We start from the raw sequence: 25,911 nt of genomic DNA, 5'->3' as shown, positions 1-25,911 counted from the left end.
CGTGCTTGGCTGCCCATACAGGAGGCTTGGTGAGGTAGAGCAGAGAAGGCCAACAGCTCAGTCCCAGAACACAGAAGCTGGGCGTGCCCAGGCTTGGCTCCATCCCTATCCTCCCACTGGACTGCAAACACTCAGTTATACGAACGGGCCATTTCCCCTTCTAATGGACAGGGGACCAACACAATTAAATACAACTTTGCTCTACATTTTACTGGTTGGCAACTAATTGATTTTGAATCTGTATCAACCTCTTCATACTACTTAATAGACATCTGAAAATACCAGTTGGTAAAGCAGCTATTTGATTTTCTGATCGGGGGCAGAGGGTGGACATAAAGGAGGGAAATAATTTAAATAGCACAAGTGATTCTGCCCCAATTAACTAGATGATGGGATCTGCTATCCCCCGAGTCTTGGTGTCTGTACACTGCTCATCATTCAGCAAGAACAAGTCCTCTTACAGGACTTAACGCATTTCCCACCACTGTACCCGGTGTATATCATTCTCTGCTGGGTGGGTGATGGACACACAGGACTTCCAAGAGTAAGTTCAGCTTTGTGCCATTTTCCCCCTAAATGCTAACTTTAGAACCTAATCCCTGCTGGGTTTTATCATTCCAAAGAGAAAAGCAAAACATTTAAGTAGGGCTTTCTAATTTTAAACTTTTATAGCCCCAAAAGAATCTTAATCCAAAAAGAATTTGAAACAACGGATCCCAAAATTAATTTGTTCTGAGGCCTGTTCTCTGCAAACTGAAGAGGGGATGGTGGCCTTTGAGAGGGGAAGGTTTCATTTTGCTTTTTAAACAGAGGAACACCACGTCTCAACAGAGCTGTGGTGTAAGAGATGGCCATCTCTCTGCTGCCACTCCCTTCCCAACTATCAACTTCAGTGGTCCTGCTCCTCTAAAATAACACCCAGGTCAAACAAACCACCTAGAATAGGGTTGCTGCCTAACTGTGGGTTTTGCTTAAACCAGTTAGGTGTAAATACACTGGAAGTCCCCAAAGGGTTCATAACCACAGTATTGTTTGCTTTTCCCGTGAGGTTATGCAAACACCAGGTATGGCCACACACTTAGGTGCATGTCATTAGAAGGTACTGCACATTTCCCACAAAGATACTTTCACCAGTCTTGGAGATTGCAGCTCTAGCTTGTTTGAACCCAAAGGAAAACCCGGGATAGAAGCTGTCAGATTCCCCGAGTGCCAGTCACTGTGCACAGCAGAGAACGCCTTTACGTAAATGCAGCGTGGCCCCTGACAGTAACAGCTAAATAACATCAGCTCCGGTTAGTGGTGCAGTCTACCGTGTATGGCGGCGTTGTAGCGCAGACTGTTTTTATTCTGTTTTTGAGGTAGGCTGTGGGATGCAGGAGAGGAGGAGTAGCCAGTCTGCTGAGTAAAGAAGGAACAGAGGCTATTGGAGCCATGGAAAAATGCCCGGGAAGACCCACATGATAAGAATAGTGTCTGAGGCCAGTCCGTAAAGGTTGGCAGGGAGGCTCTGACAAGTCCAAGTTAGAAGGGTGATTGGACAGAGTCCAGGAAGGGGACTCCTAGATCAAGCTTAACCATCAGTTCACAGCCTTCTGCAGTCAGAAAGCCCAAAGCAACTGCTGCCGGGGAAGCCACGACAAAGCCCAGATCGTATCAAATGCACAACTGACAGTTACCCAGCAAAACTAGGGCTACTGTGGACGTGACTCGAACCAAGAAAGCTCCCATGGGACCAGCTGTGGCCAGAGGAAAAGATCCTCCCAGATGCCTTCATCCCCCTTCAGGTTTCTCATACTAGGAGTTACAGCAGAGCTCAGAGCAATCAGAACCTGCCAGCACCCATCACATCAAGATGACGACTAGAGAGGGATATAAACATTTTATAGAGGGTGTGTACTGGGTGTGAGGCACTGAGGGGTGGCATGACCAAGCTGCCCTGCGTGAGCCCCAAGTGGAGGGGGCTCCATACACCAAAGGGGCGGTGGCGGTAGAGAGGTACCTGGAGGCACCGTGCAGCCAACCAAGGTGAACAGGACGGGGCAGGGGCTGCGAAGGACACGCCTCCTGTGCACAGGCTGTGTGTTTGTTAGGGCAGGGAACGTGGCCAGTTGTGAATGATCCTTTCACATGGCCATTTTAATGCCAAGAGTTGTTTTGACAAGGCCTGAAGAAAAAGTTCTAATCTTGGCCCTTTTTCCCTTTCCAGTTCATCCCTGCCTGTATCTGGTCTCATCCACTGAGCAGGGAACAAAGCCAAACTGCCCCAGGGATTGGGGGCAGGGAGCTGCTGACTCTTCCAGATTTACTCTGGTTCTGCATTTTCTTTCAAATGGTAAAGTGAGGGGTGGGAGAGAATCTAGGCCAGGTATATCAGACCCTCTGAGCAAAAGCTGAAGGGGTAAGAATCCTTTATTTGGGTCCCCACGGGGGTGGAGTTGGGCTGAGCCTAGGGTCTTCGAGCCCACATTCTTACTTCCTTTCTTGTGAGTCCAGGATTCTGCAGCCACGCAGGAAGGCAGGTAGCACTGCACTGTTGCAGAAGTAAAACGTGAGCTGGTTTCCCCAGCTTGGCACTAGGGGGCTCTGAAGCACAGCATCTTTCTCCTAAGGGGAAAAGCTACACTTGCCTAGAAATGAAGACCAGGGTGCCCTCGGGCCCCACCTGCCAAAATCCTCTTGTCATTCACACAGACACCCCTGGGAAGTGGGTCTTGCATCACGGTTCAAAAGGGATCATCAGTGATTCTGAGAACCCCGAGAACTGCATGCCAAGATGGGGTTAGGGCATCATTCTTCCTGTCCGTGGCTCTTGGTCAGTTAAGGCCCTCACAGACTCACAGCTTGTGTCCCACGTGAAAACCACATCTAGAACGGCTGACTTGGGAAAACCACCTGGGCACATGTAGAAGAACCAAGAGCCAATAACAATGAAAGCTAACATCCCACACACCAAGCTGTACGAAGTCCTGCATGTGCACATCTCCTTTAATCCTAAATTAGGAGTCACAACAAACCTATTAGGAAGGTACACACAGAGATTGCCAGTTTAGAGCAAACCACCGGGGAGGACGACAAGCGCTGGAAACTTCAGCCCAGGGGATGGAAAGCATTCTCATGTACCTCGGCTGGGGTGGGTCGTGAGGAAGGACCCCGACACCCTGAAGGGGAAGTCAGCCTTCGCAGCCTCTCCTGGTCCTGTGTCACAGACAGGCTCCAGCCGAGCATGTCGCAGGTATCATCGCGATGTGCCTGCAGGGCAGACTTGTTCAGCATCCAGAGACACTTTTCAGTTTCAGTCCCCCCTCTTCAGGCAAGAGCAGCTACTGCCTAAGGATAAGGTAAGAAAGAAGCTGCTCTGTGGCCACATACCACCTCAGCCACAGGTGAACCTGGCTCCCGGACTCCAGCCCTGCCCCACTCTGCTTGGCAGCCCTGGCCAAAGCATACTCCACCTTTCCATCTTTTTCCTGTGGGACCACCAGAGCCTTCACCCATCCCTTTCACGTCAGCCCCACCCCTGGCACATTTACCATCGCTTCTCCACAGCCCAGAGCTGATGCAGCTCCAAGGCTTTTTTGGTGGGTACTCAATTTCAAGCCAACCTAGCTTCTAGGTCCTCCACAGCAGCTTTCTGGGGCCAGATACCTTCCAGCCCTGCCAAGCGTTACATGACCATAGGTCTGAATATATTCTCCATGACTTCTAAACAATTAACTCATTACGCATAGATAATAATACCTCATCCAACAGGAAATACAGAGGGCGCTGGGCAGACAACAAATTCAAACTAAGTGTTAAAGGGTTGCAAAAATGTAAGGTCATAATGTTTAGTGAAGATGGTCTCTTTCCAGTGGTAGAAAAGAATTCTCTCTCCCCTTCCAACAACTCAAATTTTTTTTTTTAATTCTTAGGATTCAGTTCACAATATCCCTCATCAATATTACCTCAAAAAAAGAAAACAGGGCTTCCCTGGTGGCGCAGTGGTTGAGAGTCTGCCTGCCAATGCAGGGCACACGGGTTCGAGCCCCGGTCCGGGAAGATCCCACATGCCGCGGAGCAACTGGGCCCGTGAGCCACAATTGCTGAGCCTGCGCGTCTGGAGCCTGTGCTCCGCAACAAGAGAGGCTGCCATAGTGAGAGGCCCGCGCGCTGTGATGAAGAGTGGCCCCCACTTGCCGCAACTGGAGAGGGCCCTCGCGCAGAAACGAAGACCCAACACAGCCATAAATAAATAAAATAAATAAATAAATAAATAATTTTTTAAAAAAAAGAAAAAACACATCTGCAAAACTCAGGTCCCATTTAAAATGCATGTTTTTATTGAAGTTAAAAAAAATTTGTAACCAGACAGAAAGAATAAAATAGACAAGAATGTTATAATCTGACTATATAATATTCTCTCATTCTTGGTGAATCACTAAAATATAACAAAGGATTGTTCTCTATGCTAATTTTTTAAGGTTGTCCAGTTAAACCATCATTTGGTATCCTTTCAACAGGTTAACCTCTTAACTATTTAGAGTTTCTTCTCAGAAACATTCATATATTATACAGAAAACATTCATAGTTTATTTGGGAAACATTCATATTTTATACAAATTTGAGACGAGACCAAAAAAACAAAAAACCAAAAAAAAACCCACACAATTGTAGCTGCAACACTATCCTAGCTGCATTGTGGTGATTATGTTCAGTCAGCTGTCCGCTATTCACAACTGGATTTTAATAGTGTTATTTACAGAGGGGCCAAAAGCACTCATCTAAAGTAAAGGCGCTCGGGTTTAATGTGCACTTTCATAGCCCTATGAAAACACAACCATTATATACACTGTAAACACCACAGGGCATGAAATCCATCTCCAACCACAAACATCAATCTCACAGATCAAGCATACAAGGTCTAAGGTAAGGTGCCTAACTTTTCTTTGTAAGCATACTTTTCACCCAAGAGAACTGCTATTCTCTTCATAGGACACTATTCACTTATTTCGGATATGGTGCCAGTGCTCAAAACATGCCCAGAACCCCTTTTTGGGGATTGCCTGCATAGTCTGCGATGAACTCTGCTGAACATTCTTGACGGTGGCAAGTCTTCTTTGAACAATCCTTTGAAGAAGGATTTGGTTTGGGAAAACAGGCATAGTTATTCACAGCCAAGTGGATCAAACTGGGGGATACAACCCTGGATCAAACATGAGGCACCACTAGAAAACGATGAGACCGATTTTCTTGTACAGCTCGTAAATTCAGAGATTTAAGATGCCTGAGCAATGGCGGTCCTGATGGAGTAGCAGAGATTCTCCTGGAGCGAAGACTGAGAGGCAAGCAACACTCACTGGAACGGCGTTATCTCGGTGGTGTTTTGCAGTTTTAAAAATCCGTCCGTTGCCTCGCACATAAACTTTAGTACTCCTCTTCAGTTTCAGTCCCTTTTGCTTTCTTATGGATTGCCCGATTAAAGCTATGGCAAGCAGGGACCCAGTGATTGTCATGAAGCCCCAGCTTACAGCCAGGGAAGCCCTTCTGAGACCGGTGGCAGCACATCCAGTATCCCGGCCCATAGGGCAATGCCTGGCAATAGGGCTTGGGGTGCCACCGGCACAGGGACACATCCCCTTTCACATATTTTTTCTTGCACTGCTTGCACGGATCCTCTCTATAGCGTGGATCCCGAACCCAGCGAGAATCTGCTGGCCTGATATTGTAATATTCAATGATAAACTTGAAATAGCAGCAGGTACATTTAAGAGCCACTAAACTCTTAGTGGGAAGTAACCTGAAGATTTTCACCATAATGTGGTGGGGCAGAAAAGCCATGTACTGCTGAGGCTCCAAAAGCTGCTGGATTTTAAACCTGGTCTCCAGAAAGTCATGCGACACCTGCTTCTTCCAACTGGATGCCTCAAGCGCTGGTAATGTACTTTCCCCAGAAGCCAGCGGGACAAATGAATCAGCCGAGACACTTTTCTCCTCAGATGCACAGTCACCCTCAGCAGCATCGTCAAGCTGACTGGCCTCGGAAGACTCTTCTGTCGTGCTTTCATTCCGCTGGGAACAGCCCGGCTGGTGCTGACCAGATGGCAAAAAAAACAACATCCCTGGAAGTGGGTCTTCGCAGGACTTTGAACTGGAAGGCTGGTCTTTCTCTACCTTGGACACAGTGATACTAATGCACAAAGATTCTTTTCTTCTCTGATCAGGATTTTGGCTAGCAAGAGGCACAAGCTCTTCACTCATACCATCAATAGCATCTGGGGGCAATTCAATGGCTTGGGGACAGGTGCGAGGAGGAAAAGGTGACCCAACAAGTTCCTCTGTCATTTCCACATCATGTCTATTGCTGTTTTTCATGGCAGTCTGCTGGTCTGGCTCTAATTCTGCACTGTCCGTGTGCAAACTCACGCCTGCTGGCAATGAGGGACAGCCCCGAGGAGCGCCGTCCCAGGCCTGGTCCCCCTTGGGAGGACAATGGTCAGCCCTTAAGGGGCCACAGTCCACAGATACAGACCCCACAGTTTTCACCTGAGTGTCAGGTACCTCCAAGGCGCCTTTGTTTGTTTTGCTTTCCTCAGCCTGGGTGCCACTCACAAGCAACACGCGGCCCACATTGCGACGGAAGCTGTTATTCCTCGAGAGGCTCCCAGGCTCACGCTGGCTCTGCCGCTTCAGGCACTCGGACTCCAGCCTGGCTACCATGTCAAGGACACGGACTGGCTCACTCTGTGGTTCACCAACCTCAGGATTTCTCCTTTCCATGGGTTCTTCACATGCTCCTGGGGCAGACAAGGGCTCGGGGGCTGGGGGCACACCTCTGGATTGCCCGGAAAACCGCACCACAGCAGGTGAGTTAGTGCAGTTTTTCGCACAACTGGCTAGCAGAGCACTGGCTCTTTGCTCGAGGAAGGCAACCATTTGTATGACCGACAAAGGCCTCCCGGCATAGACTCCGTCCCCGTTGTCACTCACGTAATGCACAGAACAGTGCTCGATGCCACACGCAAAAGGCTCAGGTTGGTAGCATCTGCTGTTGACTTCCTTCATCCTTTCCAACTGTATCTTGGCTTTTTTAAGATCCCCTGATTTTTTCCTTCTTTTAGTAGCTCTCCCATCAATATCCCAGGAGCTTTTTATTTTCATAGATCCTATTCTATTACTACACTGGTGGGCTGCAAAGAATGCAATCTTTTCCTTGGTATTTCCCGGTTTCACAACAGCCCAGATATCAAGCGGCCCTTCCCCTTCTTCACCCTGGTGGATTGTTGCAGACGATGCATTCTTCTTGGTTTTAACATTCAAGCTGCTCTCTTCAGGACTCTTCCCACTCATACTGCACAGAACATTTGGAGAAAGGATTCCAAAAGGCTTTCGAGACGATGCTTTACCAAGAGAGGCTGAAGGAAAGACACTTGGTTTCATACAGCTAGCTTTGCATTTTTCATCATTTATAGCCTGTTGGTGGCTCATAGGAGTTCTCAGAGTTTCCTTGCTGATTTCCAAAGGTCGCACTTTCTTCTGGAGTTTCCGGTATGGCTTTAGGTGCATAACAGAGGCTCTACAAGGAGGAAATACACATTTGATTAAGATACTGATTTCATTTTTAGAAAAGCTTTTTTTTTTTTAAACTTACACTCAGATGGTTCTAGCAAGTAATAGAAACATTTTCTATCAGTTCACTAAATCTTTACCAACTCTCATTTCAGCTAGTTTTTAACGTACAAATCAAGAACAACAAAAGCAAAAATAACTACTTTCCGTGGTATACAGGCCAGAAAATAAATGGGTGAATTTCAGACTGACTAGACTACGTAAATTTCAGACTGACATTAGTTAACATTCTATACATAAAATTAGTGCTTTAAATGTAAAGAAATTTGAACTTACTAAAAACACTCAAGGGTCAGTACAAGGCACAGTAAAGAAGAAACGAAAGTATAAAAGGAACCCATCCAGAATCTCTAGTATAGTAACACTATTTCTTTCTACGTCATCACAACTAGCATTTTATTGATTGCAAAACAGTCTATCAAAATTGTTATATTGCTTTCTAAGCTATTCCCATACTGTTGAATATTTTAGATATCTGTATTTTCACTTGTCTGCTTATGTTGCTTTGCCCATCTATTAGTGTTGATTTTCTAAACAATCTACTTTTGTAAGCTCTTAACTGTTAAATTTTCTGCAAATTAAATACAAAGCCCAAATCTTTATTAATTCACTAGTTCAGAAAACCAGTGCCTGTTTTGCTCCCTGGCTAGGGGTGGAGACGGTAACCATTGTAGAAATTATAAAGATGATTACATGCAGAGATGTGTGTTCTAGTCCTTGTCATATCACTAATTAGCTAGACAGGGTGTCACTTCCTCTCTGGGTTTGAGTTGAAATGTTAACTGAGGGGTTGGAATACTAGATTATTTAATGATTTTGTCAATTTGTATGTCAAAATATCCCATTGCTACACAGAACACCCTGGATTGAGGAAAAAGTGTCTTGTAGGGATGCCTGGTCTCCTACAAAGTAAGCCTACAGACCAAAATAAACATCTGCAGTCACAGATGTGGAGCAAGAGCAAGAGCTTCCACAGGCCTAAGCACGTGGGCTCGCACCCACTCTCGCTCCTGGGGACAAAGTCTGAGACATACACATGGGGCAATCCAGCATATCACTTTCTCATTCGCTCCATAACATTTACCCAGTGCCTGCAATGCAGCAGCCTCCATGGGAACTGCTTTCGGGTATCAGTTTTATTCATCAAGAATGAAAGTGATCATCCAGAACAAATTTACCTTTCACTTCAAATTTAATTCCTAGAGTCCAGTCTCAGCTAAAAGAAGAAATATGGATATGAATATCTTCCAGCTAGGTAAAGAGAAATCTTACTTTTAAGGCACACAAAGTACCTTTTAAAAGATACCCCTGAAATAGATCAGATTGATTTGTTTCTTATCTTTAGCAATTATATCCTACATCTGTTGAGATCTCCCCCCTTTGTGCACTACAGCATTTTTAATAGCTTTATATTTTATAGAATTATAGAAACATTATATTCTATATCTATAATTTAGTCTTATAAAAAGAGCCACCCAGAATTCTTCAAGAACAAGATAAAGATATATGAATAAAATAAATGAATAAAAGAGGCACATCTAGTGCCATCTCTCTGTGTCAACAATTTTCTGGTTTTTCATATCCCTTCAATCCCTCTCTAAGTGAAATCTAAGAAATGGAGGTTGTTGAAAAATCCAATTAATTCTCACATAATGATCTCATTACAGAACGTCTGTGAATAAATTTAAACTTCAGTAATGTGTGTGCCATTCTGCATCACACAATATGTTCTCTTCGCATTCCTCCCCCACAAATTATTTTAGGTGCCATTATTGATAGACAGCAACATTTGGAAGAAACTAATGTGATTGCAGATGGCTTCTGTTTGCGTATATTAACCTGTAAAGTCAGCTCAACTGATACATTACTAATAGACAAGGTTTCAGCGGGATTAAAACAGAAGATGATCCCATGGAACAGAAGTGAAGAAAGGTACAACAGCGAATGAAAAAAGCCAGTAAGGTCATTCGATGCAACCAGAGTGGCTGCTGGAGGGTGGGTGGTGATTCTGTGGGACCCCCAAAGGAAGCAGAACCTTTAGGCACAGGCTCACGTCCTCCACTGGCTGAAGGATGGCTGGAGTATTAACCTCTCCCCCTTCCTGTGCTGGGCTTGAAGGCCCTGAGATAGAAAAGTGCTGGCAAGACTCAAAGAAACGGCAAAAATCTGAGTCTGGGTTGAAATCAGTGGTGGACCATGAGGATATGATGCAGAGCATCAAGGGCATCTACTGCAAAAATTCATAAAATAAAAACTTTACATCTCTAACAGATTACATCAGATGGTGGTGCTTTCCCCACCCCCCAACTCACCCCCTCAAATACAGACAGGCACTGCAGAAAGCTCCAGCCAGGTTTCCATGGTTGCCAATCTCTTCGCACAAAAGTATTTTAAAAGTTCGCCACGATAAAGTCCTGCTTTATTAAAGTCCTGCTTTAATGCAGGGTTTATAGCACCTACCCATACATGAGTGTTCATTAGACACTCAGAAATGTCCTTGTAAAAAGTTAAGATCCCTGGGCCCATTGAATCAGAATTTCTGGGACTGGGCCAACAATCTGTTTTTAACCTTAGATTTAATTTGGAAGGGAACTTAAAGGTCATGTGTTAGATCTAAGTGTGTCAGGGGGGTTCTGGATTGGGGCTGGGGGGCTGGGCTACTGACAGGGGTGAGGTGGAACTGCCCAACAAAAAGCCAATCGGACAGTCCATACTGAAGCGTCTACTCTAAAAGATGCGTAAAGACAGACCCATCTTCTTACCTGTTATTCTCTTTAAAACACCAAAAAAGTCAATGGCCATTTTATTGCCAAATTTCCTCTCCAACTGCAACTCCTCAGTTTCTTTGACACTGCTTTCCCAGCTCTCTTCTTCTCCAGCCTTTAAGCACTGATGTATTCCTCAGAGTTCTTTCTTTTTCTAGACCATTATTACTCTTAAGCTATATATCTAAGTGACCTCATAGTTTTAATGACCACAGATTCATGACTCCCCAGTGGTATGCTCTCCCAAACTTCATATCCTATGACATGCCTAACAGACATACTCACCTGGATGTCAAAAAGAATCTCAAAAATCAAAATGACTATTCAATGACAGCACCAAGTACCTGGTCAACCAAGCCAGAAAGCTGAGTCACTTCGATTCCTCCTCCCATCCAATCACCAAGTCACCCTCCCTTCTTGTTCATCCCTAACACAACTGCCCTAGTTTTAGCTGTCATATCTTACCTCTGCTACACTGTTGTTAGCTACAGGAAAGCCTAACCTCTTTATCAATGAAATGCAAGGTCATGGAGCCCACCCCAGCCAACCTATCACAGCTTCACTCCTGCCCTACCATAATTCACACTTTGGAAGCTTGTTCACAGACCATTACCACAGGGCCAAGTAGATGAAGGCCAATCATATCACCTAATGCACAAATTTTAAGGCAGGCAGAGCCATAAAACTAACGGAATAGCTTCAAACTTTTTTCATACTAACTGCCACCCATTTCTTTCTATCCATTTATTATCTGAAATTTACTAAACACTCTGGGCTGGATATTAGTGGTGCAATTATGAATAAGACATAGTTACTGCCCTTAAGGAGACAGAAAATCAAATAGGCAATTACGACAGCATGTGATATGTGTTATAAGGATAGTACAGGTGCTGGGAGTCCACGAGGGGAGGAAGGGGGAAGGAGAGGACAGAGAAGGAAGGAGTGTATGAAAGGAAGAGAGGAGACCACCAGCACCAAGCTTAGTCTTGAGGGTACAGAAACAGGTCAGAAAAGCCCTGAAGGAAGATAAACAAAGTCCTAAAAATTCAAAAGGTAGGTGAGGTAGGTGAGAAATAATCAAAGTCCCAGCTAAGGTGGACAGACAGAAGTAAATGGGTTAGAAAGGAAGAACAGGCAGGATTTTAGCTACTGATTGTAAATGGAGGTTGAGGGAGAGGAGTCAAGGATGGGTCCTCAAGGCTAGAGCAACTGGATGAAGAGTGGTACCTTTTAGTGAGATGGTGACAAAGGTAGCTGAGCAGATTTGGAGCAGGGGAAAAGGTAAGTTCAGTTTTTAAAAAATGCTGCATGCAAGCTAGAGATATCTAGTAGGCAGACTGACACAAATCTGGCCAAGAGAAAATGAGGAAAGAAACAAGACAGTTGTGACAGAAATTCAATGAGGAAAAAGTTTTCTGGACAGAGATTACATATGTCTTTCTTTTTCCAAAATTTTCACAATGAACATATATTGCATATATTACCGTTATAATAAGAAAAAATGTACATAAAAATAAAGAGCAATCACACACCCTACAGCAAGGTCATATAAAGAATTCCGTCTGGGGGAATCCCCTGGCAGTCCAGTGGTTAGGACTCCACACTGTCATTGCTGAGGGCCCAAGTTCAATCCCTGGTTGGGGAACTAAGATCCCACAAGTCACGCGGCGTGGCAAAAAAAAAGGAAAGAAAAAAAGAGTTGTGTCCAGTTAGTGATGGAGACCCCTGGTGACTCTGCTGTGAGGAACTGCAGTGGGCGAGTAGGGCAGAGCCAAAAATTCATGGTGAAGGAGTGAATGGAAGGTGAAAAAGTGAATGTTAGCAACTTTTTCACGAAGTTTGGCTATAAAGGAGAAAGTCTTTGTACATACCTGTCACCTTAAATCCTTTCCAGGAATAAACTGAGATATAATAATGAATCAATTAAAACTTGAAAAACTTTCCTCCAGTAAAGACCAAAATCTTGCTTTCAAATAATTCCAGTATTCTTTATTGACTCTTAATTTCTGATTTCAGCTCAAAAAAGCTGGAAAAACTCTAACCTAAACATATTGTACTATCCAAAAATTAAGCCATGGAAGAGAATTTAACTTTGCAAAAAGGCCTAGATAAATGCTAAAGTCTAAAGAATCACACTAACTCTAGTCTATAGAGGACTGAACTTGATCAATGAGGAATCAAATGGCAATATGGGATCAGAATACAAGAAAGGACAAGATTTCTCTTAGTGCTAACAGACTTAGTGCTAATAGGAAGCCTAACATTGAAGGCCTGTTTCCTAACTTGTCACTCTTAGTCCACAGCCTTGCCCATCTAAACAGGCTAGAAGATAAGGTGTTTCCTTTTTCTTTCTACTTTATTAAAGCTTCAGGAATGCTAATTCCAAAGAGGAGTCATTTATTAGTATAACAGGAGCTACTCTTTATTTACAAAAGGTTAGAGGAATAAACATAGAATAGTCCCTGAAAGATCCCTCCCATGGTACCTTCAGAGGGGAAAAAAAGTGTACAGTAAATAAATGACTGTTTCTTAAAAACATAAAAGCTTCCAGAGAACATCTTATGACCGCCTTCTTCACTGGACCTTTATAGAAACGATAAGCAATTTCAACAAAGTACTCCACGTATATAAACAAAATCCTTATTTTTTGCAAATGAGGTGACAGAGCTAATATGACTTTTGAAGCCCCACAGGTAGATAGTAGAAGAATTAAGATTAGAATCAGATAAGTCTCCCGGATCTATATTTTCCTTGCTTACAAAAATAAATAAATAAAAATTAAAATCCTAGGTTCAATCATGACACAAATAGAATTAAATAATTCTGACAGCATCTATTCAAAGAGCTTCTATCTTTCAAACTGGGGTCAGTTTTTCTTAAGTGCCACATAAAACCTCTACACAGTACTGTGATGATGTAAAGCAGACATATCATATAACGTAAGAAGCCACACCAATTTAAAAGTATGTAGAAACTGCTCCTATGGCTATTAAAGCAGAAAAAAATGCCAAGACCGGGAGGGTGTGAATACAGGCGGAGACATAAGAAAAGACTCCCATTAACCTCTAAGCACTGACGGAATGCACCCAACTCTCAGAGTACCTTAACAATAAAACAGAACAAACTCTAAGCCAGAAAAGACGGTATTTCTCAAACTGAGTTCCAAAATATTGGGGACTGGCTTTTTTCCGAGAGGGAGTTCACTCCTTTTTTTTAAAGTAATATTACCTAAAACCATTTCATGGGAACTTTGAACTTCACCTCAGGAGGATTAGATGGTTAGTAGTGCACAATTTAATGGAAAAATCCTTTACTGTCTGTTAATAGATACTGAATACAGAAAATAGCCTTTGGAAACACACATGCATGGTTTTCAAGAACTCACTGCTCACAGCTTTCATCAATCTCAGAATCCACAATGGTATTTAAATATAAGACATACCTGCTTCATAGTTATCTGCAACATAGATTCTGTATGATTTAAAACTTCCAGAAAATGAAGGTTTAGGATGAACTTGATGGGACAACAAAGTATCTAAAACATCCTGAAAAGGTTACAAATTAAGATGCGTAGCCACTACTTTGCTCTTCTACTATGACTGCAACAGAAGCAACACCTAACACATTTTAATTGTATTGCAAAATACTGATTTAGTGATATCATCCAAGTTTACATGGGACCCCTCCTCCCTTTTCTTAAAGTAAGGAGGAAAGGGAAGGGCCTGGAGGACAAAACACTCACTACAGCTCTTACCAATTATTAAATAACAATTGGGAATAGAGACAAGTGGAAGTATTAGGTTTTGTTAAATTTACCATGTTGTGAACAGTAGTTCACAAAATTATTCCCTATTGCTCCTGTGACATAATGCCAAATACTCACAAAACTCTGGCATATCACAATTTACTGCTATCTAAGCTGATGAGACATCTACTATTTGGTGGTCCCTGCTAGAATGAACATCAAAACAAATGAAACCTAATAAAAAGTTTAGTTCCCCCAAAATCATTAACGTATTTTGAAAAGTACCCTGAGCATTACCAAGAAAATTTTGCTTCCACAAATTTTCAGATATTCAGCATTTCTGTTAAAACCCTACTGCTTACGTCGACTTAAAAAAAATGCACCATGTAAAAGTTGTGCATTAAGTTTTATTAGGGGACCTCACTGAGTACTATAGCCCAGGAGACAGCCTCTCAGATAGCTCCGAGGAACTGCTCCAGAAAGGTAAGGGAGGAACCAAGATGCATATATGTGGTTTATCAGCGTGGGGGTGGGGTGGGGGGGTGGGGGGGTGGAGAAGCCCTGCAGTTAAGCAAAAGATTACTGCCAATCACAAAGAACAGACTTCTCAAGGGGATGCTTTCAGTGCTTTTCTATGTATGGGAAGATACAAGAAGCTGGGTTCATTGAAATTATTCCTTAGCTACGCATCTTAACTATCTAGGTCCATGTGTCCAAAGCACAAAATGCCTCCTGTTTTTCTCCATCCTGAATTCCCCTCAGGCTGGACTGCAGTTGCTAATGGCTTGATCCTTGTAGAAGGGGAACTGGAGCAGCATTCTTTGTTTACATTTATTTTTCCTATTCTCATATTTCTTACAAAAAACAAAGGAAAAGAAAACCTCTACTCTTTCGCATAGAAAGCTGTTACTTCCTTGAGTGTGCTGACGCTTTTTTTAAACTTTGAAACGAATCATTCTTCCATACATTTTTAAAAGTATATTTATTTGTTTGGTTGCGCCGGGTCTTAGTTGCAGCACGTGGGCTCCTTAGTTGTGGCATGCGAACTCTTAGTTGCAGCATGAATGTGGGATCTAGTTCCCTGACCAGGGACCGAACCCAGGCCCCCTGCATTGGGAGCGTGGAGTCTTATCCACTGCGCCACCAGGGAATTCCCTCCATACATATTTTTATAGAATTTATATATTTTTAAGGCAACAATTTTTGATATCATTTGCACATGCAGTACTTTCAAAGAACTAATCAGAGCTTTAACATATGCCCTATTTGATCAAAATGTAACTCAGACATAAGGATGTCATCCCCTTTAGGGAAGACATGTTAAAAGATTCTAAGGCCAACCGTGAATGCAGTTCAAAAATCCATTAGGTGCCAAATAACATTTCATATGAAAAAAATCAGAGAATAGCAACTAATTCTCGAGTATAAATAAATGCAGCACCACACTGTGCTTGACTGCCAATGTACTCACACCACTCAATCTCGAGCCTCGATATTGAGCCAAGCACCTAACATAGCCCACTGGGCACAAGCTGGCCCATTAACACTGTTATAGACAACTAAATTTTATTTTATTTTTAATTTTTATTAGAGTAGAGTACAGTTGATTTACAATGTTGCATTAGTTTCTGCTGTACAGCAAAGTGTATTGGTTATACATATACATATATCCACTCTTTTTTAGATTCTTTTCCCATATAGGTCATTACAGAGTATTAAGAGTTCCCTGTGCTATACAGTAGGTCCTTATTAGTTATCTATTTTATATACTAGACATCTGAATTTTAAAATGGCTTATCCCCTCAGGAAGGGAAAAGATAAAAAAGTAAAACTTCAGGGTAACAAACATTAAGGCATCAAGCAAGAACAGTTTGTCTGCGTTATCAATGCAGACAAATGAGCTGGCAAGTTAAGATTTTTGTCAGCAATCCTGGGTGGCGGTGGAAGGGGTGGGGGATTACTTCAGAAATAGGACCCAGAGTGTTCATCAAAGAAATAAGCCTCAATCACAGTCCTGACTGTGCCCGGCTGTTTAGTAATTACTCTTCCTTCTACCACATCCCTCTAGAATCTGCTGAACCAAGACTGAAGTAGCAGTCTGCACTGCGTGGTTGAAGTACCCTTTGTTAAGAATCACCACTTGTAGAGAAAAGAAGTTTATGGTCAATAGAAACCTGAAAAAGTTGTTGCTTTGAGGCTCTTATTAGAGCTTACTAAAGCCAGTTTAATATTGAAGTTAAAAATGAGTATTTTTCCAGGGGTAAAAGTGAGAAATCTACACTACAGAAAACCAACCAACCATTAGGCACTGAGGAGCCCAAACTGTCACGTTATTGGACAAAAACTACATACTGGGTTTTATGTACTTGTATAAGACATCTCATAGAAAACTATTCCTTGAATACACACAGGGTCTGTTCATCTTTGCAACCCCACAGCCAATCCCATTCTGCAGAATGTAACTAAACCTGGAGCTCCCAAACCAAATAGGAAGAAAGGTAATGGTTTATAACATGATATAAAGAACTCAATTTCAGGGTTAACTTTGGGTCTTTAGAACCAGCTTTATATAAATCCAGAATCTGAAAAGAAGTCAGGGGGTTAAAAGAGCCCTTACAAGCCTTATCCTCTGGAAATTCCTGGATGTATGTATTTATTTAACATGGTTGTAATCATATTGTACATACAATGTTTTACTTTTCATCACAAATATTTTCCATGTTATTACACGGTCTTCAGACCCATCAACTGTAAATGTGTAAGTGCCAAAATATATTAAACCATTCCCTCCAGCCCTGGACATTATAAAGTTACATCTTCATGGATACAATCTCTTAAGCATTTAAGGGTATGTCCTTAGAAGATTCTCAGAAGCGGAATTCATGAATCAGAGTGTCACTATTTTTATGACTGGATATATCTTGCCCAACCATCTCCAAATAGGTTAACGCTAATTTACATTGCTACCACCACGAAAACCATGCCAGTTTTTTTTTTTAATTTATTTGTTTTATTTATTTATTTTTGGCTGCGTTGGGTCTTCGTTGCTACGCGTGGGCTTTTCTCTAGTTGTGGTGCGTGGGCTTCTCACTGCGGTGGCTTCTCTTGTTGTGGAGCAGGGGCTCTAGGCGTGCGGGCTTCAGTAGTTGTGGCACACGGGCTCAGTAGTTGTGGCTCACGGGCTCTAGGCACACAGGCTCAGTAGTTGTGGCTCACCGGCTTAGTTGCTCCACGACATGTGGGATCTTCCTGGACCAGGGCTCGAACCCACGTCCCCTGCATTGGCAGGCAGATTCTTAACCACTGCGCCACCAGGGAAGCCCCCAGTTTTTTTAAAAAAATAAATTTATTTATTTGTTTGTTTTTATTTTGGGCTGTGTTAGGTCGTCATTGCTGTACACGGGCTTTCTCTAGTTGCAGTGAGCGGGGGCTACTCTTCGTGGCAGTGTGCAGGCTTCTCATTGTCATGGCTTCTCTTGTTGCAGAGCACAGGCTCTAGGCACGCAGGCTTCAGTTGTTGTGGCACGTGGGCTCAGTAGTTGTGGCTTGCGGACTCTTGAGCGCAGGCTCAGTAGTTGTGGCTCATGGGCTTAGTTGCTCCGCTGCATGTGGGATCTTCCCGGACCAGGGATCGAACCCGTGTCCCCTGCGTTGGCAGGCGGATTCTTTTTTTTTTTTTTTTTTAATTTATTTATTTATTTTATTTATGGCTGTGTTGGGTCTTCGTTTCTGTGCGAGGGCTTTCTCTAGTTGCGGCAAGCGGGGGCCACTCTTCATCGCGGTACGCGGGCCTCTCACTGTCGCGGCCTCTCCCGTTGCGGAGCACAGGCTCCAGACGCGCAGGCTCAGTAATTGTGGCTCACGGGCCCAGTTGCTCCGCGGCATGTGGGATCTTCCCAGACCAGGGCTCGAACCCGTGTCCCCTGCATTGGCAGCCAAATTCTCAACCACTGCACCACCAGGGAAGCCCGGCAGGCGGATTCTTAACCACTGCGCCACCAGGAAAGTCCCAACCATGCCAGTTTGATGACAAAGATTTGGTTATTTGAAGTGAATTGGTTTTGTGCCTAGAGAAAGAAATCAATGTAGAACTAGAGATAAAAGATACAAATATGTGAGAATAATCTGTTTCTACTCTAGGATAATACTAGCTCTAACAGCTTTAAAATGTTTACCATGTGCCAGGCATTGTTCTAAGCTCATAATTTCCAAAAAAAACTTGGAAATTGTATACTCTTATTGTATACTCTGATTATCTCCAATTGCTGATGAAGAACCCAAAGTAGAGGTGTGGAGATTAAGGACTTGCCAAGATCACATGAGCACATCAAGGAGCATGGATGTGCACTCAGTCAGGAGCCAGAGGCCAGGCTCTTACCTACCACACCACGCGATGAGGAAGAGAGCAGATGAGGAACACGTGGATGGAGCAGGTACTCCTTAACAAGCTTATTCTCAGTGTCATGAATAAAGACTGAGAAGTCTGTGAAACAGCAGAATCTGGGCTATGGGTTCGATTTTGGATACTTGGGTTTGATCCCTTACTTAAAATTAATCTACTCATTTACCAAATATTTGATTTTCCTTGAAACCAGGTGTTGTGCTAGACCATGGGGCTTCAGCCTAAACAAAACTGATGGAATTCCTGCCCTCATGGCAAATTTGAGAAACTCACATTGTTCCCTTAGCCTTTCATTCATTTCCAAATCTAAAAGTTTCCAATGTATCAAATCAAGTTAGCAGTAGAAGCAGACATCATTAGAAATATTTAAATTTATTTCTGACAAAGAGAAACTTCAAAAATTGAATGTAAGTATGGTGGCCTGGAACAGAGGCCTAAGGACAGATGACATTACTGAATAAGGCTGGGCTGGAATGACTGTACACGACACACACAGAAGAATACACAAAGATATGTTCTGGTGTTGATTTAAAATAGACCTACTTATAAAAATTAGTTCCATAAAATGAGAAATGCTAGAGAATAAAAGAGACTGACATTAAGATATAACCATGGGCAAACGGGAAATTGTAAAAGGATAAAACAAATCAATAAAGAATAAGACCAATAAGAATAGAAATTAATATGTTCTATTGAGATTTCATAGGTCGTACCATCTCTTTCAGGCACTAGATTAGATTATGTGAAGCTATACACAACACTTCATCATTTGTCCCAAAATGCACTGGGACAAAGAGAAATAGTTGCCTTGCTATAGTTTTCATTGTCACTCAACTGCTACTTCATCATAAGTGTATTAGTTTGCTAGGGCTACCATACAAAACACCACAGACTAGGTGGCTTAAACAACAGATCAGTTACTCCTCACAGTTCTGGAGGCTAGGAGTCCAAGATCAAGGTACGGGCAGGTTTGGCTTTGTTCTGAGGCCTTTCTCCTTGGCTTGCCAATGGTCGGCTTCTCATTGTAGCCTCACACGGACTTTCCTCTGTGCACAAATGCCCCCAGTGTCTCTCTTCTGTGTTCCAATTTCCTCTTCTTCTAAGGGCACCAGTTAGATTACATTAGGGACCACCCTATCTACCTCATTTTACCTTAATTACCTCTTTAAAAGCCCCTCTCCAAATTCAGTCACATTATGAAGTACTGCGGGGGTGGGGGGGGGGGGGTTAGGCTTCAAAATATGCAGGTGGGAGGAGTGCACAATTCAGCCGGTAACAATGGGGTAAGTGTAAGGACTCACAGGTTAAAGTGTGATGTTTTAAGAACACATGAAAGAAAAATAACAAGAAAACTATTTCAATTTGATCTCTGTATAACCTAAGGTGGCTCTAAAGAACAATTCAAATGATTCAAGAGCTCACTGCTCCAATAGTAAACAGGTGGACAGTCTTCTAACTTTCTGCAAAATATGTCTGGAAGGGAAAAAATGTCATCATTCCTATTAATTAAAATCTCTTTTATACAGAATACAGTGGTTATTAGCCATTTTGCAGTCCCCATAAGCACTTTGAAATTCTGATGAAAATAAAGAGGCCTCTCCTGAGTAAAGGGCACTTATCTACAAAGTTTGGCATCATTGTTTCAGGAGATTTACAAACCACACCTCCCTGAGGTTCATCAGGGTCCATGGATTCAGGTTAAAGAGGACTGTCCTAAAGGACCACTTACTGTCTAAATTAAAAACCAAATTTGTCCAAAAATGGAACAAAATAGTTGAAGTTGAGATTATCTTGAAAAATACAGGATATGTGATAATCATTTACATTTAGCTACTTCCCAAAGGCCTGGAAGTAGCTAATGATCAACCAAATAATATCAGAATAAATTTTAATCTTACTAGCCAACACTAAAGGTGGGCAGAGGGGAGAAGAGAGAAGAAATATTATTTCAGAAAATCTAAACTAAGAAAACCTATTGCAATTCAGCACAAAATCTTAGAATAAAAAGAAAATAACAATAGGCAGAAATCACTAGCAAGTCTCGTTTAGTGAAAGAAGCTCCATTATTTTCTACATACCAAACTCATAGCCAGCAAAGATAACATTGTGTTGTGAAATTTTAAAACCTGGCTTGTATTCTACTCTCTCTATGCAAAGGTACTCTCTTTGACTTTCCTCAAAAAGCAGCTTTGGACATGTTCAGACAATTGGGCAAAAGAGAAATTTATGTAGAATTTGACCTGGGGAACTCTGTGGATAATTTCACTAAGATGTAACCTCCCAAGGACAGGGACCCTTAATCTGCCTGGTTTACCACTGCTGCCCAGAGTTTTACTCAAAAAAATGTTTGTTGAATTTGAATGAATGATGTATTCTAAATGAGACAGCCTGAATCTGGAAAGCAGAGTGAGAATGTAACATCCATCTCTACTGTACAAGCACCTCAACTGGATGGCTATAGCCTGTTGGATCCAACAAGGTATTAGTGGCAAGATGAAGCCTCAGAAAACAAAACTGCTATTTGTTAAAGGGATACCATTATTTTCTAAAGAGTTAGGTAATTAACTTGCTGAAGATCCATCTGGCAAACTACTGAAAAAATCAGGTTTATTCCATTGCAGATGTATCTGAAGAAAAAATTCAACCACACTTATTAGCTATGAATAGTAAGGTAAATTGGCTCACCTCAGGAGCACTGAGCTTGACAACAAGATGTGAAGAGAGTACAGAAGAAAGTCAGTAAGAATGTATGAGAGGAAAGAAGTTAATTATCTGGTCATTTTTAGATTTACTGAAGAAAACCTCCCCTATTAACCCCACCACAGATATTCTTATGAGCTTCATTGAGCTGCTCAGACCACTAGGCCTTAGATCACTCTCTAGTCCCCAGCTTCAGCTGCTTGCTTTAAATGAAATACGAATGAGGTGACTGGTTTTTTTCTAATAAACAAATTAATTATTTCCATAAACAAAAATACTGTCATATTATAAATATTAATAGGAATATTTGGAAGGTCATCAAAGATACCAAGTGGGCCCCACAAGCCAGTGAATAATACTCAAATGTAGGGCTTCCCTGGTGGCGCGGTGGTTAAGAATCCGCCTGCCAATGCAGGGGACATGGGTTCAAGCCCTGGTCCGGGAAGATCCCACATGCCGCAGAGCAACTAAGCCTGTGCGCCACAACTACTGAAGCCCACGCGCCTGGAGTCCATGCTCTGCAACAAGTCACCGCAATGCAATGAAGAGTAGCCCCCGCTCGTCACAACTAGAGAAAGCCCATGCACAGCAACAAAGACCAATGCAGCCAAAAAATAAATAAATAATAAACAAATAAAAACAAAACAAACAAATACTCAAATGTAAAACATGGCAGTTATGAAATAGGACTAAAAAACTCAACAAAATCAGATCATCTTCCAAGCCTCCCTTCTACAATTTTACAAAAAAACTGCACAATTTTGAAACCAAGGTCTTCAGTAAGTAATACCAAAGTTAACTATACTAAGCAGACATATTTTAAGCACTCTAAGGTAATTTCCTAACTAGGCGAACTACATGGGTTTGAAGTCATTCTGAAGTTATCAGCTACCCAATATAGCATATTGCACATCTCAACACCAAATCATGTACTATATTTTAACCACTGCTACAAAGTCAGAGAGAGAGAATATTAATTCAAATAAATATTTATTCAAAATAAAATACACTTAAAGCCATTAAATGCCTTAAATTTTATTTCCCGACAGGTTTTGATTCAAAATAAATAGAAGGAATGATAGAAATAGACATCACCATTTTCCAAACTTTACTGAATTAACGGACCTAGGCAATGATCATCAGTAGCTGCTAACATCACAAAACTGAAACACAACCAGACATTACATGCTCCTGATGGGGGGGAAAAGACACTTAAAAAAAAAAAAATCTATTCTAATCTGGTTAATCCTTTAAAGCCAGCCTCAGACGAAATGCAGGAGACAGAGAAATATGCTAAAAACTTGAGGAATACAAAACAGCAAAATCTAGATTGAGGGGAAACTACAGAACAAAATAAGACTGGTTTCTTCAAGCAAATTCCAAGATGGGAGGAGGGCTGGGGGGAGAAAGAAAGAGAGGGGAGCCTATACATTAAGATATTTAACCAACTGTGGATCCTCAGTCAAACAGACATACCATAAAAATTAACATATATGTATGTATGTATTTTGAAGTCCTCATCCCTTAGATATACATCCTAAAATCTTTTTAGCTTAAATGATATGATGTCTTCAAAACAATATGGGGGAGAAGAAGAGATTCAGAGTATAAATCAAGCAAGATTGGCCACGAGGTGATAAATTGTTGAAGCTGGGCAATGGCAAAGTGGGGTTTTATCATTCTAGCTCTGTATTTTTGTTACACAACTAAATTTTCTCAGAATTAAAAGGGGAAATAAATAAATGGAAGCATTTGGAAACAATGGATGAATGAGCCCAGAAATGTTCATTATGCACACACAGTTGGAGCTGCATACCATCTGATCTGGAGTGAGAAACTGTGGAATTCACAGGTTCCCTGGGTAGGGCAGCTCTGCAGGGATCATTGTTAAGTCCATCCCCACTAAGCCCCAGGCTGTCTGACGCAGCACTCCTTCCTGGTTCAGACCCAGGGCACCAACCAACATAAGTTCTTCTTGCCCTACTCCACACCCTTTACTGAAAACTGAACAGGAAATAAACCAGAAGGCACAAAAAAGATAAGAAAAGGGAGACAAACACACAGGCAGTCAAATAAAAAAGAACTGAAAGACAACAGTGGTCAAGGCCAATCAACCCATTTCTTAATTAAACAAATATGGCTTTCAATCCCTCATGCTGTAACCTAAATGTGCAGCCTAATTAATACCTGACTCTGCCTTGTATAAGTGCACTTCACTTCCACAACTTTAAAGATAAACATAAATTTTTAAATAAATACATAGGGAATTTTACTATTTAAAGACATCTTACTGCAAATTCTTTTACAACAATAGTCGCCCTACATTCACTCATGGGGCAGGGGAAATGACAGTATTAATATTAAAATGTTAATATTAATAATGTAGCCGTTGATATTTATTGAGTACTTAAGCTGTACACTATTCTAAAGAACTTGATTATGTATGTATATGTATTAGTTTCATCTTCAGGACAATTCTATGAGATACATAAAATTATTATTATTATTTATTATTCCCATTTCACAAATGTGGAAGCTGACCAACTAAGTGTAATGAATACTATGTGCTAGGTCTTTTGTGGCCATGCCACACAGCATGTGGGATCTTAGTTCCCCAACCAGGAATCGAACCCGTGCCCCCTGCAGTGGAAGCGTGGAGCCCTAACCACTGGACGGCCAGGGAATTCCCACTAGGTCATTTTTAAAATGTGCTTCATAGTATTTTAAACAAGGCCATGTGTGTATATACAAACACGTACATTTATATAACAATTAATAGACGAGTCAAATGATTTGTCCAGAAGTCACTAAATCAGCTGTACAGAGGTTCCTAATTATAAGTACAGTATATTTATAACTGTCACAGACCAAAGCCACTTCAAGTTTATTTTAATAGAAATGTTTCTCTTTGCCTAGGAAATGGTCAAAGACCTGAAGATAACTGAACACAGATCCAAGCTGAACAAAAAGCCAAAGGAAAAGCATTACAAGACCATCAACTCCTTAAGGGCAATTCCCTGTCTGATACTTTATAAATACCCCATTGGATCAAGCACGGAACCCTTTACACACAGCAAGAGCTCCATGAAAAGTAAATGCCAGAACTATTCTACAATAGCATCCTCGTCTCCCACATCTTCATCAATCTGAACTCCAAATAAAGGGGGAAATAATGTTAAGGAGCTCCTGAAAACACCTGCCCTTCAGGGTCATACAGGGTTATTAATGGACCCACCTAACTTGCTAGGTGGGACACCCAGTTTGACAAGGCAACCTGCCCCCCTAGGGGGACCATTTCAAAAGCTCAGTTCCCCCAAATCCCACCCTACCTCCCACAAGGAAAACTGTTCCACATGACCTCCTTGTTTCTCTACAAAGCCTCAACATCCTCTCAGTCATCTAAGGTTGATAACTCAGCACAATGGTTCTCAATCTTCTTGGACCCTGGATCCTTCTCAGAATCTGAGAAAAGGTCTGAGTTCTCTGGCCCAGAAAAATGCCAGAGTACGCACATAAACAATTTTGGACAGAATTTGGGGGAAATCTCAGTGCTTATGATTAATAGCTTCTGCCTCCTCCTCCTTTTTCCTTCACCTTCACAGTAGCCATTTGACCTTTCTTCCCTACCTAACAACATCTTTGTCACTCTTTACCTACAGGAACTACTGAAACCCAACTGGGCCCTTCCCTGCCCAGGTCTCATCCACAGCCCCACCCACACCCATCAATGGTTACTATAAGCCTTGCTTGAATTCCCAGAACTACTCCCTTGGGACACTTACCACGGTCTATCTTGTCTTCATCTCCCCTACTATACTGTAAGCTCCTGAAAGGTAAGAATACTCTTACTCCTTTCTGTATCTCTCATAGAGCATGCAGCAAAGTGCCTTGCACATGGCAAGGGTTTTCGTAAGCATGAATGTCAAACCTAAGGACTTAAAAGAAACCAGCCAATCAGCAAGAACCTCTTAAATGGAACATTATGAGTGTCTGACTAATCAATGCTTGGGCAGCCCAGGAAGTTGATGCGATTAAGCAACTCCACCCATCATTTCCTGATCTAGCACCCTGCTCTCTCAGAGATGGGAGGTTCATGAGGTGGAGACACAGAGACTCTCCAAGCCACTTTTCTGCAAAGCAAAAATTAGTTTGGCTTGAGCAGCAGCTCTTTTCCAGCACTCTAGTTACCTAAAACATTCCTATGCAACATCAGATTTTAAAGAAAACCCTACTCTCAGCCATGCGCAAACACACAGAGCCACAATACTTAATACTGTCACTTTAACTAGAATAAAAACAACTTTCATTTTTTTCACACCAGACTAATAAAAAGAAATTTAAAAAAAAACAAAAAACAAAACTTTCATGTCACTAATAACCTCCAGGACAGAACAACCTAGATATGCAGGCATTCAGCTATGAGTTAGGCAACCTCCTCCTCATTTTCAAAGCCCCAAACCACATCCTTTAAATACTAAAATACATAGACACTAAGTCCCAACAAGAAACACTATAAAGTCTCCCCATGACTCTTTACTATATTAAACACAGCTGTCTAAGGTCATGTTTACATATAGATTAAAAAAAAAAAAAGCCAAACCAACATCAGCATTAACAAAATGTATAATAAACAGCATTAACAAAATGTATAATGTATAATAAATGTATAATAAATTTCCAAACTAGAAAAGAAG

General features: G+C 41.9%; 2 protein-coding genes across 12 annotated transcripts in view; one reads left to right on the top strand and one right to left on the bottom strand.

Moving 5' to 3' along the window:
* Nucleotides 1-4,044, top strand: part of ATG14 (autophagy related 14) — a 43,682-nt gene extending 39,638 nt beyond the window's left edge. Inside the window, exon 11 of the transcript XR_005018617.1 lies at nt 3,912-4,044. The gene's annotated coding sequence lies outside the window, so the exon portion shown is untranslated. The remainder of the gene's footprint in view (nt 1-3,911) is intronic.
* A 162-nt stretch (nt 4,045-4,206) lies between these two features.
* FBXO34 (F-box protein 34) overlaps nt 4,207-25,911 on the bottom strand; it is an 86,875-nt gene continuing 65,170 nt past the window's right edge. For 9 of the 11 annotated variants that reach the window (XM_036841881.1, XM_036841885.1, XM_036841882.1 and 6 more), the window contains one exon: nt 4,207-7,552. In XM_036841881.1, coding sequence (XP_036697776.1) covers nt 5,404-7,552 — 2,149 coding nt within the window. In that variant the 3' untranslated portion in view covers nt 4,207-5,403. Of the gene's footprint in view, nt 7,553-10,367; nt 10,462-13,812; nt 13,833-25,911 lie in introns of those variants that run through there. The other 2 variants (XM_036841892.1, XM_036841890.1) reach the window with 2 other exon arrangements.

This window comes from Balaenoptera musculus, chromosome 2, assembly GCF_009873245.2.
Source record: "Balaenoptera musculus isolate JJ_BM4_2016_0621 chromosome 2, mBalMus1.pri.v3, whole genome shotgun sequence".
NCBI lineage: Eukaryota > Metazoa > Chordata > Mammalia > Artiodactyla > Balaenopteridae > Balaenoptera > Balaenoptera musculus.
The sequence above is the reverse complement of the archived record's forward strand: the minus strand, read 5'-3'. Positions and strand labels throughout refer to the sequence as shown.